Raw genomic sequence first — 16,668 nt, 5'->3', positions numbered from 1 at the left:
AAACGTCCTCAACCTTGAATACGTAGCCTCTTCTAGCGGGCCTTTTAGCGCTCTTCCTAGCGCTCCTTTTAGCGCTCCTTCTCCTTCTAGCGCTCTCTCCAGCGCCGCTAGCACACTCGCTAGCAGTCCGCTAGCGCACCTTTCAGCACTTATTTCAGTCCTCCTTGCAGCGCACTCACCAGCACTCTCGCCAGCGCTGTTATTGGCACCTTGAAGACTCTATCATGTCTAAAGGGCCTTTAAACAGTCAAAAGGGGTGTGGTTCCACGCAATTCTATAAAATAGATTTATATATAATACGAAAGAAAGATACTACCTTCTATTATGAAGTCCTGGTATTATGACACCGTCGTATCTAGAGAGTCGCTGGCACATCTACCGTCTCCTCGAACAAAATACTCGCAAATCTCGCTTCCTCTACCCGCAACCCAACAGTGAGAAATATTCGTACGAGTATGCCACGCCCCTGGGTGTGGCGTAATGGTGGATGCACGCCAAGTCGATTCGATTCAAATCCTTTGTTCTGAGGCGGTCAAGTGTCCAGGAAGTGGTGATCCCCTGTCCACGCCAACGCCCATTCACAACCCCTCTGGAATGATGCTTCTCTAGCCCTAAGTGACCAGCCAACTTGACCCCGCTGGCTCTTGATACACTTTTTTGAGCTTTTTCTCTCGAATAGCAGTCTCCTTCATACGCTGCTCCCCATGCTTGACAACCTGCAAGTCAACATGCAGATCCCAAACATAGACACCGGCGGCCCCGCCATCGACAACTGGCGATCCGTCTTTCAAGATTCCTTCCCTTCGTTGGACAAGTACACTTTGATTTACAAAGACCTTCATCAGCACCCGGAGCTCCCGTGCCAGGAATCTCGCACGGCCGCCGTCGTGGCCGGGCACCTTCAGTCACTGGGCTTTCGGGTGCAGAGCAACATTGGCGGCCATGGCGTTGTCGGCATCTTGAGCAACGGGGAGGGGAAAACAGTGCTGCTCCGCTCCGAACTGGATGCCTTGCCGATTGCAGAGGATACAGGCCTCCCGTATGCGAGCAAGGTCAAGCAGGTCGACTTGGACGGCATCACCAAGCCCGTCATGCACGGCTGCGGCCACGACATGCACATGGCTTGCTTGTTGGGCGCGGCAGACCTGCTGCAACGGGTCCAGGACTTTTGGTCCGGCACGCTCGTCTGCGTCTTCCAGCCGAATGAGGAGCGGCTACTCGGCGCTCAGGCAATGATTGACGACGGCCTCTTCAGCAAGATCCCCATGCCGGACATTGTGCTGGGCCAGCATGCTGTCCCCACGAGGGCCGGCACCATTGGCACCAGGCCCGGGCGAGTCCTCGCCTTTCTCGACTCACTGGCCGTCCGCGTTTACGGCAAGGGAACTCACTCGTCGACACCGGAGCTGGGTATTGACCCTATCCTGATGGCAAGTTGCATCATATCACGCCTGCAGATGGTCGTCGCGCGAGAGATTGACTTTCGGGAGCCGTGCACCATCACCTGCGGCTATTTCCACGCCGGAACAGACGCCAGCATTATCCCCGAGTTTGCCGACTTCAAAGTAGACATTCGCTCCTTTGACCAGAATATACAAAACACCGCGGTCAAGGCAGTCAGCCGCATCATTGAGGGGGAATGCCGGGCTGCAAACTCTCCCAAGCCTCCGCGGATCTCAACTTCGGCCCACTGCCCACCGATTGACAATGATGCAGAAGCTACGGGGAAGTTTGCCTGCGCCTTGCAACGATTTTACAAGGACGACGAGCCGGGAAAGGTGGTTGAGATGGACCTCGACATCACTGCGGATGATTTCGTGCTCTTGGGCCACCCGCCAGGCGAGAAGCCGATCCCGTACGTTTACTGGAACTTTGGTGTGATCCCGCGAGACGAATATGATCAGGCTGCAAAAGACGGCAGGATCCAGGATTTGCCCTCGAATCACAATCCAAAGTTTGCGCCAGAGATTGAACCGTCCCTTCGAGCGGGGATCGAAGGCTTGGCCATTGCATCGGTCACTTTCTTCGGGAAGAGCTGAGTGAGACGGAAAATCATGCTGAACGTGCACTTTTGAAAATAAATGTAGCTCGACAATAAAATAGATGATGCATTTTTTTTCGTGTGGCTGCTCTTTGCCTTGAAATCCAAAGGCACATCTCTTAGTAGGGCCACTTGTGGCCTCTCCAGTTCACAAAGAGACCAGTGTCCTCAATCGTCGCCTTGTCAATCTGCTCGTACATGCCGCGCACAGAATCATTCAGATCAATGTCCCCCGCCCATCGGCTGAGCTTGGTCGGGACATCGCCGGGATCGACGCAAAGCACAGCGATATTTTCCTCTGCAGCGCGCAGCTCAATCGCAACCGAGATGCTGAGTGCGTTGAGCGCAGATTTCGGTACCCGGTAGCTGATGTGTGTTCCGCAGTCGTTTGCTGTGCTCTGGTCAGCCTGTTCCGGCCAGTGGAGGCATCAAATTTGAAAGACAGTACCTGCGATGGACGCCCACTCGGAGGTTATGTTGACGATTTTGCCGAATTCGCTTTTTCGCAGGCTGGAGAGAAAGTACTTGCTCGCGAGAAAAGGCCCCTATGTAGGTCGTGTGAGAGGACGACAGCTGGAGCAGACGGTAGAACATACCACGGTCATGACGCGATACTTGTAGACCAATTCATCGGCAGTGGTTTCCAACCAGCTCTCGGGGGGCATCTCGATGCCGCCGCAGTTTATCAAAACATCGAGCGGCCGGTCGTGGCCGTAGCATTGGGCGGCGGCGGCAATGCTGTCCTCGTCAAGGTAGTCGAGGTCGATGACGGTGGCCCCTGTAGCTTCAAGCTAATGTCGTTGAGAATCGGCAACATGATGGAGTATGACAGGAAAGTCGACTTACGTCTTTGAAAGAGGGGTCGGATCGTGTCTGTGGCCGGATGGTGCCAAAGACGTTGTAGCCGTGTTCCTTGAAGACTTTCAGCAGCCCGAGCCCGAGGCCCCTGTTTGAACCTTGCTCAATGTCAGTACTACACAAGAAAGGGAAAAAGATGCCAGTAGCTGTAGGGGCCCGAACCAATGATAAGAGCATTGCGGGTAGCCATGCTGTTTATCTGATGAAGATGGTCCGGATGCAAGTATGGGTTCAAGTCGCTGGGGCGATGCAGCGTTGCAATGATGACCTTTTACAAAATCTCAGCAGGGCAGTTTCGAGGTCGTAACGCGGGGTCCTGTTGGCCTCTCTACTGAAAGAAATTCTCTCTCACTTTGTCTTTGTCGCTTGATTGGCTGCAACATTCTGTGTAACAACAGACAAGGCTTCGAGTAAGTAACGTTGGGCAGTGGAGCGCGCAACTCCAGACTTTGACTCCGCTTTAGCTTAACCTTGGAAAGGATTCCTTTATATTTGAATATTATTTCTTATGAGTTGCAGTTGAAAAAAACCTTTGCTAGTGGCAGGAACCCGTTGAATCTGCCTCCCTCCTCGCCCTTTGTCGCCGTCTAGTGTCGGTGCCATATCCTTCCCAGCAAACGTCCACAAGCCAACAACGCAGGAAAAAAAAAGAAAGGTATTCCGTCGCAGTATAATGTAGGAGGGCAGCATCACCGCTTTCCTCTGGCGCCAGTAAAGCTTCACGCCGGTTGCCGGCATAGATGTAACCTCGACGGCTTTGTCGCTGTCGTCGTCGGTGCCAACTGCGGCATCGGCCTCGAAGAAGTCTCCAGCGCTTGGACTATACGGACCTCGACACCGAAATGTGCGACCTAGTTCACGATTAACGAGAGCACGGGCCACAAGGAAACAGTAATCATGATCAACTATCTCTTGTCCGCCTTGCTCACAGCCCTGCTGCTTCCCGTCGCAGAGGCAAAACGTGCCCTGCCGCTTTCTCCCGCACTCGATAACTGAGCACACGACCTCACCGCTCGCACGATGGTCTCCAAGCTCCTCGGCCAGTTCTACGTTTCCGAGCTGAGCAAAGAGTGCCCAGCTCTGTCAACTGTCTCAAAAATGGTCACACAGTGCGTGACCGGTGTGTGCGCCATTGTGCGGCGCCCGACATGTTCCACCATAGTTACGCAGTTCAACTATGAAATCGACAGTTCAAGCCCATCCTCCACCGCCTTAGATACACCTCTGACGTTAGCACCCGTGATGCTGCACTCCACCATGCTAACGAGGAAACGCACGGCCAGTCCTTGTCTACCCAGAAGCCTAAGCCGCACATATATCCATGCATCACTCTTACGTGACGTCGCTAGGTTCAGCAGACTGGCCCGATAACCTATACTGAAGAGGGTCAAAAGTTCTCAGCGCAGGTCTGGAAGGGAGACATGAAAGGTCATCAACGACGCTGGTAGGGGCTGAGACCAGCCATGAAATTACACCCTAGACAGTACGACAAGATCCATGGTTTTGGCTTAGAGGACTGGGTTTTATCTGTTTAGTGATGAATATATTCGCGCAATGCGACACCTCCGGCGCGGCTGATGACCCCTGTCAATCACTTGCCCAGGAAATTCGATCGGAGTGGTCGATGTGACGGCGCCGCCAAGACTGAGTCGCAGTATTATAGCAATGACGGAGGATAGAAAAAGACGTTGGGAGTACTCTGTAGAGGGGGGGTGTGTACGGTGTACTACTTGTGTCAGACATGCTGGTGGGTGTAAGTCAAAGTCAGGGGCAGGGTATCGATCGCCACAACCCGGCAAGGTTGAAAGAAAAGTCTTCAGAGTCACCAACCTAGTTAAAAGGAAAAACGAAGTGGGGTGGACTGTAAACGGTAATTTTTTAGTCATGGCCTCTGGAACACCAAGTCGAGTCCATAGCTGAAAATGACAATGCAGCGTCGACGCAGGTAAGCCCGGCTCGTCGGCCGGCTCGAAAGAAGGGAAGAAAGGGGTGGTAGTGCGACACCATACCCCCCCAGATAGTTGAATCTTTCCGCTGAACAACTGCTGTTGCTCAAGGCTGGGCAGGGATGTCACGACTCACAACGCCACCGGCAGACTCGCTGTCACCAAGTATTGAGTGCTGTTTGCGTACGCCTCCAATTCAGAGCTCAGGACTCGAGTTGCTGAGAGTTGCGATCGAGCGCGGGCAGCTCAAGTGCGGGCAGCTCAAGTACAGGCAGCTCGAGTACGGGCCGCAGATGCGGGCAAACCAAGTCCTGGGCAATCAAGTATCAAAAACCGGGCAGTTGGGTGCGAGTGCCGGCCGCAGATGCACGCGATCACACAGGATTGCGGGTGGCGCTGCGCGGGCGGCTGCAACGGCCTTGTGAAAGAGTGTCAGGCAACTGCAAATGCAGTATCGCGGCAACTGCAGAGACAGGCTGTGGGAAGACCCATTCTCGCGCAGGCCTGATTGTCTTGCTTACCTGGAAAGGATTACGAACCAGACGGACAAACCTGAGCCCCTCGTCTACAGACTACAGGGGTATAGTTTGAAAAGACGACGGCTTCCCATTGTATTGCGAGTCTTTTCTCTCATCACCATTACTCTTCCGTCCACTGCCAAAGCACAGTCTGCATCACCTCGCCAACATGAAGGAAGAGTCTCCCGTCTTGTACCAGAACCCCGGCATGGGTGAGCGGATCGGTTCGTACGCCAAGATGCACAGCACCAGCGTCCCCCAGAACATCATTGACTATCATGAGCACATCCGCGAAAAGATGCCGGCCACCGCCAATTACATGGTCTCCATCTCCCAGGCGCAAGCGATGCATTTTCTTGCCAAGACGGTCGGGGCAAAGAGAAGTACGAGAACGCGGCAACCATAGATGGGCCGAGCACGATTCTAATTTGTCCTGTGCTCTAGTTCTGGAAGTTGGTGTCTACGTCGGACTCTCCAGTCTGGTGTGGAGCAATGTTGTCGGCGAGAATGGCAAAGTGACGGGTTTGGAGTTTGACCCAGCCTTTGCCAAACAGGCCGAGGAGACGTTTGCAAAATACGGTGTCGAGAATGTGGAAATTCTTGTTGGCGACGCCCTCGAGGTGTAAGTTCTGGTCCAGCCATCCCCAACTCGTACCTGTCACTAACAAGGCCCCCCAAAAGCCTGCCCACGCTTGCCCCCGATGAGCCGTACGACATCATCTTCATTGACGCGCAAAAGTCCGGCTACCCTCAGTACCTCGATACGATTCTCAAGCTGTCCCAGCCCGGCTCCAGCAAGCGTCTGCTTCGCGCGGGTGGCCTGATTATCGGCGACAACGTCCTGCGCTGCGGCTTCGTTGCAGACGACAGCGAGGGCAATCCCTGGCGCGAGTACGACTTTGGCCCGCATCGCAAGGAGTACTGGAAATCGGAAGACATTCAGTCTCTGCGAAAATACAACGACGCTGTATCTGGCAGCGAGCGTCTTGAGAGTTGGCTGTGCCCACTCTGGGATGGGGTCAACTTGGCCCGTCTGCTTGACTAGATACGGATGCACTTCATATTTAGACCGAGATGCGTACTTTAGATGTTTCTTTATACAATATTGACTTTTTGTACAATTATTCTCAAAAACATTATTGCTATGTAGATCCGTTCATACAATACGTCTTCCTTCTATTGCGCACTGCTAGAGAGCCCATGCGAAAAGAGATGACTTCAAGACACTGACCGCTAAAAGACTCAAAGTGGGACATGACTCAAGTCGTCCATATAAACATTTATAGCTATATACACATCTTGCATTAATGGGGTCTCAGAAACTGCCGAATGCGTCGCTTTCCCGACATGGCTGCCAATGCGAAATCGCGCTCTGGGAGCGCCGCCTTGACTCCAACATCTCGCCGGAGCTGGTCCCAAGCAATCGAACCTCTCGCAGAGAGCTCACGGGGGAGCGTGGGGTCCTCTTCGGCTATTCTGCGGTGAAAGATCTCCATGCTGACCCAGCCCTCGTAGCCGAGGTCTTCAAAAATGACCTTTGCAATCTTCTGTATCGGCAGATAGCCGCCCCAGTGCGTCTCGCCGTAGAACAGCCTGCAGTTGCGGCTCCAGCTCATGCGCGGCGGCTGCGCGTCGTCGTGGAACGTGTGGCCGGCGACGAGCGGCGCCACCAGCCGCTGGGCGTCGACGACCCGCACGCAGTACACCTTGGCGACGCCGACCGTCTGCGCCATGCGCGCGAGCGACTGCTCCAGCAGCGCGTCGGCGTTGGCGTTGCGCCCGCTGGCATGCGCAGGATCGGCCCAGACGCGCGCCGCAATGTGGAATGTGTCGAGGCACAGCCCAAAGTTGGGCCGGTCGACCGCCTGGACCACCTCCCAGCTGAGCTCCCACGTGTCGCAGAGCGTCCCCCACGCGAGCGCCTCGTAGACGAAACGCACAGGCGGGTCCTGCGCGGCGCCAAGATCTGCTGCTTGTTGCAGGTCGTGGATGGCAAGCTGCGGATCGCTGGAGAGTTGGCTTTGCGGGAGGAAGTTGGACGGGATCTGGATCATGTCTGTTCCGAGCACGCGGGCCAGCTCAAACCAAAAGAGGAGTTTTTCAATGTTCTCGAGGTGCTTCGAGCGGTCCAGGAGCCCTTCGTAGTGCCAGAAGGGCTGCAGACATATGATTTTGATGCCTCTCTGCCAGCATATGAGATGAATGGTGCGCGCCGCTTCAAGCTCGTTCCTCTGGGTATGGCCGCCGGGCATCAGTCGTGCAACAGAAACAATGTCATCATGGAACAGCTCGATTCCTTTGTATCCGTACTTTTTGGCCATGTTCATCTTGTGCGTAAAGTCGTGGCCGGCAGTGCTGCGGCCGAGAGAAATAGAGGTAATGGCAAGCTGGCAAGGCATGTTGAATACCGTTGAATAGTGAAGATGACAAGAAATGAAGAATAAGTGGAAGAGATTGAGAGAATATATATTATGACAAACACAGCGATTTTCTTCTTTACCTGTACAAAGCGTCCGGCAAAAGTTCCATATTCCTTCGAGGTTCTTCTAGTGCTACCGACTCCTACACGCACGGGAAGTCCATGTAACATTTTGACCCCCGGCAACCCCTTCGTCATCAAGCCCTAAATCTACGGGACGCACGATAAAAGTTTGTATCCCTGTGAGGTTTTGCTACTAATCCCTACCCTGCCCTTATACGCATCGATTGAGTAATACTCGCCGATATGATTTTCGGCAGTCAACTATAGACCGCCCCTGGTAAATCGGGCTGGCTGAAAGGCTGGCAAGGTCTTCAGCTACACGCCCTCTCAACACTGTCTGTCTGTTCACCATATTACCTATTTGTAAAACAAGTATCCATACAAAACAAGGCCTCGGCCTCGGCGATGCTATGTCAACGCCGTGTGTGCTCTTAAATGAGGGGCGCTCTCCACTTGTCGCAATATATCTCGGGTCCATTTCAACACCGATCTTACGCTAGAATGGAGGCTTTCGCAGTTACTATGCAGTTACCTATCCGCGCAGGGGTGTCAATGTCCCCAGAGCTAGTTGCAACTACCGATGCAACATATGCGAAGGGGCTCCGCAAGCAATTGCCCTTGTTGGCCATCTCGTGACGTTTGCTCACAAACTTCTTTTTTTTTCTGACAAATGCGTAGCTGGGACGTATTGTTCGTCTCGATTCTGTCGCCATGTTCGCCGTCTCCGTCTGTTGATGTCTGTGGCTTTTGTTCCAGTATTCGCTGGCTCCCTTCGCAGTCATCAAGTATACGCTGCCGTTTTTAGTATCAAGCCTGGGCACTCATACGACCGATTCGCCTTCACTTTTCGCCATGGAGACAATACGCGATGATTTTCAAGGCAGCGACCGACGGGCTGTGAAAGCGCTCAACATAATCATAGTCGGCGCTGGCATTGGAGGGCTAACTGCCGGTATAGCCCTCGCACACACCGGCCACTGTGTGACTATTTTTGAGACAGTTTCAGAGATCACTGATGTCGGTGCCGGCATCCAAATTGCGCCGAATGCTGCTCGAATACTTCATAGACTGGATGTATTGCGAGATGTAATGGACCATGCCACCGTCTTGGAAAGAGTCAGTGTTCGGTATGTGGACATGTGCAGCCGCAACTGGCTTGTTGCTAACATATCCAGGCGGTATACGAGCGACGATGAAATGGCCACTTTTCCTCTATTGCCAGCAAACGGGCTCAAATACGGCGCCCCAATGGGCGTCATTCATCGCGGAGACTTGCAGAATATACTATTGAACAAGGCTCTGGAACTCGGTTGCCATATTTTTACCAACCACAAGGTCATGGCTGTCGACCCCAAGTTCTCCGCAAAGGTTCATGTCCATGACGGTACAACGGGTGAGAGGTTCTGGCTATCCGCAGATATGGTCATTGCAGCCGATGGCGTAAAAAGTCACATTCGCCAGCAAATGATGACCTCGAAAGGCTACAAGGATGAGCCGATTCCAACTGGCGACGCAGCGTACCGGCTCCTGATCCCACGAAACCGGGTTCTAGACGATCCTCTGACTCTCTCGATGATGGATAAAAACGTCGCTATGAGGTATATGGGACCAGGTGGCCACATAATGGCTTACCCTATCAGGGGCAGCTCTCTCTACAATATCGTTCTTCTTCATCCAGCCAAGTCGGAGACTTTGTCCGAAGACGTGTGGACAAGCAAGGGCAGCCGGGAGGACATGCTCAAGTTCTGCGCAGGCTGGTCACCAGCCGTACAAAAATGGTTAGCGCATGCGGATGAAGATGTTCTGGAGTGGAATCTTCATGTCTACCCTGATCTGCCAACTTGGACCCAAGGCAATGTAGCGTTGTTGGGTGATGCCTGCCATCCGATGCTCCCGTACGTTGCCCAGGGCGCTGCAAATGCCATGGAGGATGCTGCAGTACTAGCCACTGCGCTTACCTGCACGTCCAATGTTCGGCTAGCATTGAAAATGTACGAGACTATTCGAAAATCCCGAGCAGAGAAGATTGCTGCTGGCGCAACAGCCACGGCCTATACTCTGCACATGCCGGATGGCCCCGAGCAAGTCGCTAGAGATCAAGGGCTGGTCAGCCCGGGTGCCGCGAAACAGAATCCCGACAAATGGAGCAACTTGGAGTGGCAGGACTTCATGTGGGGAGTAGACGTTATGGAGGTGACGATACGCATGTGGACGGAGCTCGCCAAAGTCCTTTCGTTGGAGAAGCGCTATCCTCATTTCACAAGGGCTTACACGTACACGCTCTTGGCAGATATCTCTCGCGTCTGGCTCCTTGAGCAGCTGCATTTGGCGATGGGGGATGGGAGCCGCAGTGCCCGTTATAAAGCTGGCAGAGAAGGCTGCAGAATGGCGAAGTCGAAGAAGGCGTGGACGGTGTGCAGTGGCTGGGACATCAAGCCCATGATGCAGAATCCCCGCTCCAAAGACGAGCAAAAATTGGCGAGTGTAACTGGAAAACTGACGCGGCTGCCTGTGCATACTCGACAGATTGCTGACGTCAAGTCGCAGCTGGGAGATGCAGCGCAGGGCGACTCTGTTGTGCTTCGGGCTGGCGACTCTGCTGATATCTTGGACAACTGCCAGAAAGATGCAATTGAGTCGAAAATGAAGCCAATGAAGCCGCTCCACCAGTTGAGAAAGATTCTTACTCGGGGGTTTCGCAAGTCAGTTATTTGCATTGAGCGCATCGCCGGCCAGTATGCGAAGCTCCGTCCACGCTCTAGTGAGAAGATGAAGAATGAAGCTGTTCGCAGCTTCAGGGGGATATACTGAAGGACATGGCTTGTATGAACAGCGAATGTATTATGGGCATCTCCTGTAGCGGGTGTTGAAAGAAGAAAAAACGGAAGTCGAGGGACAGATTGCTCGGTGCTGGCGTGGTCTTGTGTGTGGGCAGTCGGAAAGTGCCTGGCGGGTATTTGTAGCAAACATGGTAATAATTTGTGCAAGACGACGGGGGTTTCGTTCGGTCAGTCTGGCGCTTCGATTTGGTACTAAGGATTGAGAGTGATTGCTCCAACATGCTCCGACAAGAGAAAAAAAGGGCTAGTTGACACAGAAGCCGGCAGAATTTTCAATACACGTGACTTGTGTGAAAGAACAAGGGCCCCAAACGGATTAGTTGCCTATGTCTTGAGAATGGCTAAAAAGACTACAATTATGTTATAACAAGGGTTCTTTAGTAGTCTTGTACTTGGGTAATCTTTGCAATCTTCGTCTGTTTTTTAGCGCATTATTGAGTTAGCGACGCCTTGGCAATCTTGGGGGCACCAAGATCCTCCGGGTGGCGGGCCGCCAATGGTACCCTTAATTCTTAATTCCACATAATACTCGGTCCTAGGACCCCCTTGAACCCCCCACCACAGAGTAAAGCCAACAAACAGCAGCGCTTCGTCCCGTGCTAGATTGCCGCCTTAGTAGAATCACAGGTGCGCGGAGTCAGTTAGGGCGGTCAAATGTGTGAAGCTTGAACGAGGCTGAGGCGGGGGACGGTGTGCTGGGCCACGTCTGTTCAATAGATCGACACTCTCTCTCATTCTCTTATTAAACAACTGTCCTCCCTTTGCAGACGTGCCAAGATAAAGCAAACTCGTCTTCTCCACTTAAAACGGCACCACCCCAGGTCTTGGCCAGGCCACAGACCATGCCTTCAGATGAAAACATAGTAGCCTCTCAACCTCTGTTCACTACACGGTTCAAACCCAACGCCCCTTTCGGCCTTGTGCCCAATCTAGCGTTGAAAAACTAGCATCACAGGTGGCTTTCCGACATCTCCGCAGCGTGAGACCCTGCTGGTACTTGTAACCAACGACTTGATCCTGGAACTTTTGCGCGTGTGGGCCTAGGCCTAACTTCCCCAACTGTCCCCTGCAATTCCATAGTTACTCCTCCGTTGCTCCATGTTCGTGTTCGTGGGATCACGATCCCTTCATTTGCTCATACTCCATCACATTACATTTCTGCTCTACAAACCATCTAACCATGGTTTGGCAATTTCAGGCCCGTTATCGCAGCTACCTTGAGCCATGGCAGCCACTCGTGTATGGCGTTTGGGGTCTGTTCCCATTCCTACCCCGTTGGCCAAAATACTAAGAAAAATTGTACAGCCGCCTACACCAGCGCAAAGCAGGCCTTCACTAATGGTGAATACAGCGCGCTTGGCATTGCAAAGCTGCGCGATTCTGGCTTTTATCTCTGGTTCAAGACACTAAGTCTGGCGCGCCCACCCCGCCCTATTACCCCAAGTCAAATTTGTCTGGCCAGCGGGTCATTTTCATTCTAACGAACCGGTTGAGTAGATGAGAATTTCGTCGGTTTCGAGTCGAACCAGACTGCCGTCCCGGATCTAGTGCTTGCGGCGAGCGGCCTTGTTCTTGAGCTGGGTCCTGGACTTGGAAACCAGCTCTGCCGCTTCGACAAAACCAAGGTGACTCGTATCATTGGCGTAGAGAACAACCCTCACTTTGCACCGGACATTCAGCAGCGAATCCGCGAGCATGGGCTCGAGGGCATTTATGAGCTCCTCACCTGCGGCATTGAAGACGGCGCCACCTTGGAGAAGCACGGCATCGATACCGGCACTGTCGACACCGTCCTCAGCATCCAAGTGCTGTGCTCAGTTGCCGACCCCGATGCCGTGGCCAAGGAGCTGTATAGAGTGCTGAAGCCGGGCGGCAAATTCATTTTCTGGGAGCACAATCGGAGTGCCGACTGGCTCACGGCAGCAGTGCAGTGTAAGCGAAAACGCGATGGTGCTTCGTTATACAGAGCGACTCTGAGCTAACTTTGTTGCTGCAGATTTTTGGAATCCTGCTTGGAGGCTTCTAGTTGGCGGCTGCAGTATGACGCGCAATAATACGGCGACTATTCTGGCCGCGGGCGAGTGGGAAAATGCTACCGTCATCAAACGCGATGAGAAGCCGTGGGGTATGCTGCCGAGAACATGGGGAGTGCTGGTCAAGCCAGAAAGACCTATGTAGCAGCGTGATTCACGTATAATAGGCTTGCAGTACATAAAAGAAGCGGCAACTCTTTACGCGCGTGAGGCCTGTTTTTTGACAGGGCCACTAGATTAGTACCACAGAGCACTAATTTCCCCCCATCACAACGCTGTCAGGCTAAATTATCACTCCAATTCTACCTCTCAAGTCATGGTAGAGGAGTTGTCCAACACTTTGCTTGTCACATCCTATCGGTTTCAAATTGTTATTCGTACGTGCTTTCTTATTGTTGCTCTTCTCCATCAACCCCAACTTGCCCAGTTGATGATGGCGGGGGTAACACTGTACCGTCCCCACACGCCAATCTCGGCGACTTGATGATGATCGGAACAGCTTCATCAAAGCACTCGTGCGCATTTTGCATGTAGAAGTTGCAGAGCTTACTTACTCTGAGATATTGGATAGAATTCCTACGTCTGCTTCATACTTTGACTTTTACTATCAGCAAGAGGGGCACCCGGCAATCAACCACAAAGAGTATTGTCCTGGCGTCCTGGACACTATATCCTCCTATATCTATATAATCCGACAACCTTATGCGATTTCTGCTGGGGGGGTTGCGCGATACCCAACCCGGCTCCGCTTCCAATTCTTGCTTCCGCGGACAACCGCTGGCGCTGGGATGCCTGGGACGCCTTCTCGCGCTTTCACATCTTTCGCGATAGATATGAGCGGATGATCTCCACCCCCAAGCCTCAGAGGGACTGCCGGTCGGCAACGGATTGGCCCGAGATTGCGGATCAGCTCTTCCTTCTAAACGTCATCCATGATCGCCCGGAAGGCAAGCCGGTGAACGAGGTGGAGGTCAGGGCTGCGGAAGAGCGTCTTCAACAGATAACACCGTCTTCTCCTGTCTGGCATGATAACCATCCACGATACCCGTGCAAGGCTGCAAGAGTCATATGCGTTATCGAATGGAAGGATGTTTAACGGCCAAACCTCTTTTCAGACCTCTACCAACTCCGAGCTTGCTCGTTATTTCTTGGTAGTCCACGCCGTCACCATGCACACTGGTTGGGCTGCACCATGACAGGCAATACGCAGTACCTTGGCGAAAGTTCCCGAGCCTAGAACAATTGCTCGGCTTAAGGGATAGGAATAAGGTATCATCCTATATTACAGATAATGCAATTATAAAGCAGACTTATATATATTGTCTTGTCACGTAAGAAGTGGGGTGCACTGTCATGTGATAGAGGTCACCAGGGGCAACGCAACGGGCGGGGAAGTTCGTTGACCGCTACTTCACCAACTCAGTCCTTCGTCATTTGCCCTTTTCAGGGATTTTCCGACGATAAATAGCAATAACGACGGAGACCTTGTTCCGACTTCTTCCTTTACATTACCAAAGCCCATCTCATATGGATAGTTTTGTCGTGCAGGCTTGGATTAACGACGTCGCTACAGCTAACAACATGCCCGACACCCCAAGCCCTAAGAAACGCTCGCGAACGAGTCACAATGACGAAATCGAACTGCCTGACCCCGATAAAACACCAGTGCGCCAATTAGGGAGCTCGACACAGTCAGCCTCTGCCTTTCAGGCTGCGCTTGTGAGTCGGCCCGGCCTTTCCACAGGACCGTCGAGCGGGACATCGCCGTCCCAGAACAGCTCCCCTTCGAAGCGCGGCTCCGCTTCGAAGCGCTTCCGGAAGCTCGATAGCCTGGCCACCCTCGCGTTGCCAGTCTACTTCACCGTGGCGGCGAGCCTACGCGCCGCCCTGCCGATCGACACGAAACCCCTATTCGAGGCGCTGTTGGAGGTCCGGAAAAGTGATAAGCTGCTGCCGGCCGCGGTCCGTTCGCACGCGGACTTTCAAGACAACGAGGACATCCTTGATTCCATGTGGTCCGGAGATGGTGAAGGTCAGGGCAGCATAGAGGCTAATAAGACGGCGCGGGAGAACCATGAGGAGCTACGCCGCATCCTGGCTGAAACACATGAAGCGATTAATGAGAGTCGGTTCGAGTTGGGATGGAATAATCTCGTCCACACGCCCATGTTAAAGCTCGCAACGAGAGACATGCCCTTCCTCATGATTGAACCCGTCATGTCGGCACAGATCATGCCAGCATTCCGCCCGGTACTAGCCTCAGGTCAACGGATGGTGCTGCCGTCCTCGTCATCCGCCACCAGTGCTACTGGCAGCAGCCACGCGTCGGGTCACGGGAGCGAAGCGGGTGCACCTGCGCCTGGGCCCGTAGCCGCCATCGGGTTATCGGTCCATAAGATGGTCGACTACGTGGTGGCCCTACGGCCCTCAGACGAGCTGCAGGTGCTCATAGACGCATTCCTTTTAGGGGAGCCCCAGGGGAGGGACTCCATCAACCAAACACGGTACACGCCGCTGCGGAAGCGGCCGGCGCCCATCTTTATCGAGACCAAGACAACGGCCGGCGTGCGGGACGGTGCGAGTGTGCAGCTAGGCGTGTGGCTAGCGGCGTGGTACCAGCGTCTGCGTAGCCTCACGGCGCTAGCGGGCGACCCGGAGAAGGAATTGTTAACGCTGCCACTAATCCAGGTATCGAGCAGTATCTGGACCGTTATGTTCGCGGTGGACCAGGGGAAGGAGATTGTGAGTTGCAAAACAAGACTCCAGATGACACGGCGCTACGGACTAACACATGTCGCAGCGTGTATGGCACAGGAATTGGAAGATTGGTGACACAGAGAGCATACTGGGGATTTACCAGCTGCAGGCGTCGCTGGTGGTGCTGGGGAAATGGATGAAGGACATTTTTGAGCCTTGGTTGATGGGTATACTTAAAAAGGTAATGGAGAGACGACATGGCGGTTAAGAACTATATCTCTTTGTTAGGGAAGAGGCCACAAGGGATACACAGATCACATATTATATAGTAATATAAAAAGGCTATAAAATATAAAATATTAAATTCTATTTTTATATTCTTAATATTCTTAATATTCTTAGTATTCTAAGTATTCTTAGTATTCTTAGTATTCTTAGTATTCTTAGTATTCTTAGTATTCTTAGTATTCTTAGTATTCTTAATTTTCTTAATATTCTTAATTTTCTTTATTTTCTTAATTTTCTTAATATATTAAGGACTAGCCCTAAAGCATCTATAGATAGGTATTATAATAGTATTAACTCTCTTATAAAGTAAGAAAGGAGGAAAAGCTAATCTATCTATCTACTATAGTATATAAAGGGGGTATACTAGGGGTATACCTATAGTAGCCTTAGGCTAAGTCTAGTTAGAGTAGGCTTAAGCCTAACTCCTTTATATACCCCCCCTCTCTAGTAGTACCCTAGTTATATTAGCTATAATTACCTAAGCTAATATAGGCCTACTATACCTTACTTACTTAAGCTAGTATATATTTAATATATACCTTATACCTATACTAGGTTATTACCTAGGGTTTATACTTTTATAGCCTATATATATATTACTAAAGAATATTCTTATAGTAACCCTAGTTTACTTACTTTTTACTATAGCCTTTATACTTAGGAATTTCTTTTAAGTAGTCTATATATTATAATTACCCCTATTCTAAGCCTAGCTATCTAGGTAGTTAGTATTTACTAGCTTTATTTTTACTCTACCTATAGCTAGTTATATTATATTTAGCTTCTTAATACTATTAGTTATTATTTAGGTATAGTAAATTATCTTCTTATTATTACCTAGTAAGGTATATTATATATATACTATATTATTAATATATTTAAAGTAAGGGGTATTTTTTAGCCTAGTTAGCCTTCTTTTTTATAGATAAATCCCCTACTCCTTTTCTTAACCTACTTTATTTTTC

The 16,668-nt window shown here is 51.8% G+C and overlaps 6 protein-coding genes across 6 annotated transcripts; 4 read left to right on the top strand and 2 right to left on the bottom strand.

Annotated features, from left to right (window-relative positions):
* Positions 1–728: 728 nt before the first annotated feature.
* On the top strand, positions 729–2,039 carry CCM_08278 (Peptidase M20D/carboxypeptidase Ss1; the record flags this gene model as incomplete). The annotated part of the gene is made up of 1 exon (XM_006673417.1): positions 729–2,039. One exon carries the CDS (start codon positions 729–731, stop codon positions 2,037–2,039), a length of 1,311 nt encoding a protein of 436 aa, XP_006673480.1.
* Positions 2,040–2,160: 121 nt separating this feature from the next.
* On the bottom strand, positions 2,161–3,089 carry CCM_08277 (short chain dehydrogenase; the record flags this gene model as incomplete). Its single annotated transcript, XM_006673416.1, has 5 exons — positions 2,161–2,432; positions 2,490–2,586; positions 2,638–2,832; positions 2,888–2,997; positions 3,062–3,089. The coding sequence occupies 5 exons, from the start codon at positions 3,087–3,089 to the stop codon at positions 2,161–2,163; spliced, it is 702 nt and encodes a 233-aa protein (XP_006673479.1).
* Positions 3,090–5,532: 2,443 nt separating this feature from the next.
* CCM_08276 (O-methyltransferase family protein) lies at positions 5,533–6,408 on the top strand (the record flags this gene model as incomplete). Its single annotated transcript, XM_006673415.1, has 3 exons — positions 5,533–5,746; positions 5,808–5,985; positions 6,045–6,408. 3 exons carry the CDS (start codon positions 5,533–5,535, stop codon positions 6,406–6,408), a joined length of 756 nt encoding a protein of 251 aa, XP_006673478.1.
* Positions 6,409–6,667: 259 nt separating this feature from the next.
* Positions 6,668–7,762, bottom strand: CCM_08275 (3-dehydroshikimate dehydratase; the record flags this gene model as incomplete). Its single annotated transcript, XM_006673414.1, has 1 exon — positions 6,668–7,762. One exon carries the CDS (start codon positions 7,760–7,762, stop codon positions 6,668–6,670), a length of 1,095 nt encoding a protein of 364 aa, XP_006673477.1.
* Positions 7,763–8,697: 935 nt separating this feature from the next.
* CCM_08274 (salicylate hydroxylase, putative) lies at positions 8,698–10,656 on the top strand (the record flags this gene model as incomplete). The annotated part of the gene is made up of 1 exon (XM_006673413.1): positions 8,698–10,656. The coding sequence occupies one exon, from the start codon at positions 8,698–8,700 to the stop codon at positions 10,654–10,656; it is 1,959 nt and encodes a 652-aa protein (XP_006673476.1).
* A 1,209-nt stretch (positions 10,657–11,865) lies between these two features.
* CCM_08273 (Methyltransferase type 11) lies at positions 11,866–15,683 on the top strand (the record flags this gene model as incomplete). The annotated part of the gene is made up of 9 exons (XM_006673412.1): positions 11,866–11,938; positions 11,991–12,095; positions 12,183–12,617; positions 12,682–12,810; positions 13,330–13,808; positions 13,874–13,987; positions 14,058–14,112; positions 14,397–15,460; positions 15,519–15,683. 9 exons carry the CDS (start codon positions 11,866–11,868, stop codon positions 15,681–15,683), a joined length of 2,619 nt encoding a protein of 872 aa, XP_006673475.1.
* Between the last annotated feature and the right edge of the window lie 985 nt (positions 15,684–16,668).

Source organism: Cordyceps militaris (assembly GCF_000225605.1).
Source record: "Cordyceps militaris CM01 unplaced genomic scaffold CCM_S00007, whole genome shotgun sequence".
Taxonomy (NCBI): domain Eukaryota; kingdom Fungi; phylum Ascomycota; class Sordariomycetes; order Hypocreales; family Cordycipitaceae; genus Cordyceps; species Cordyceps militaris.
Note: the sequence above shows the minus strand (reverse complement) of the source record. Positions and strands in the feature narration are given on the sequence as shown.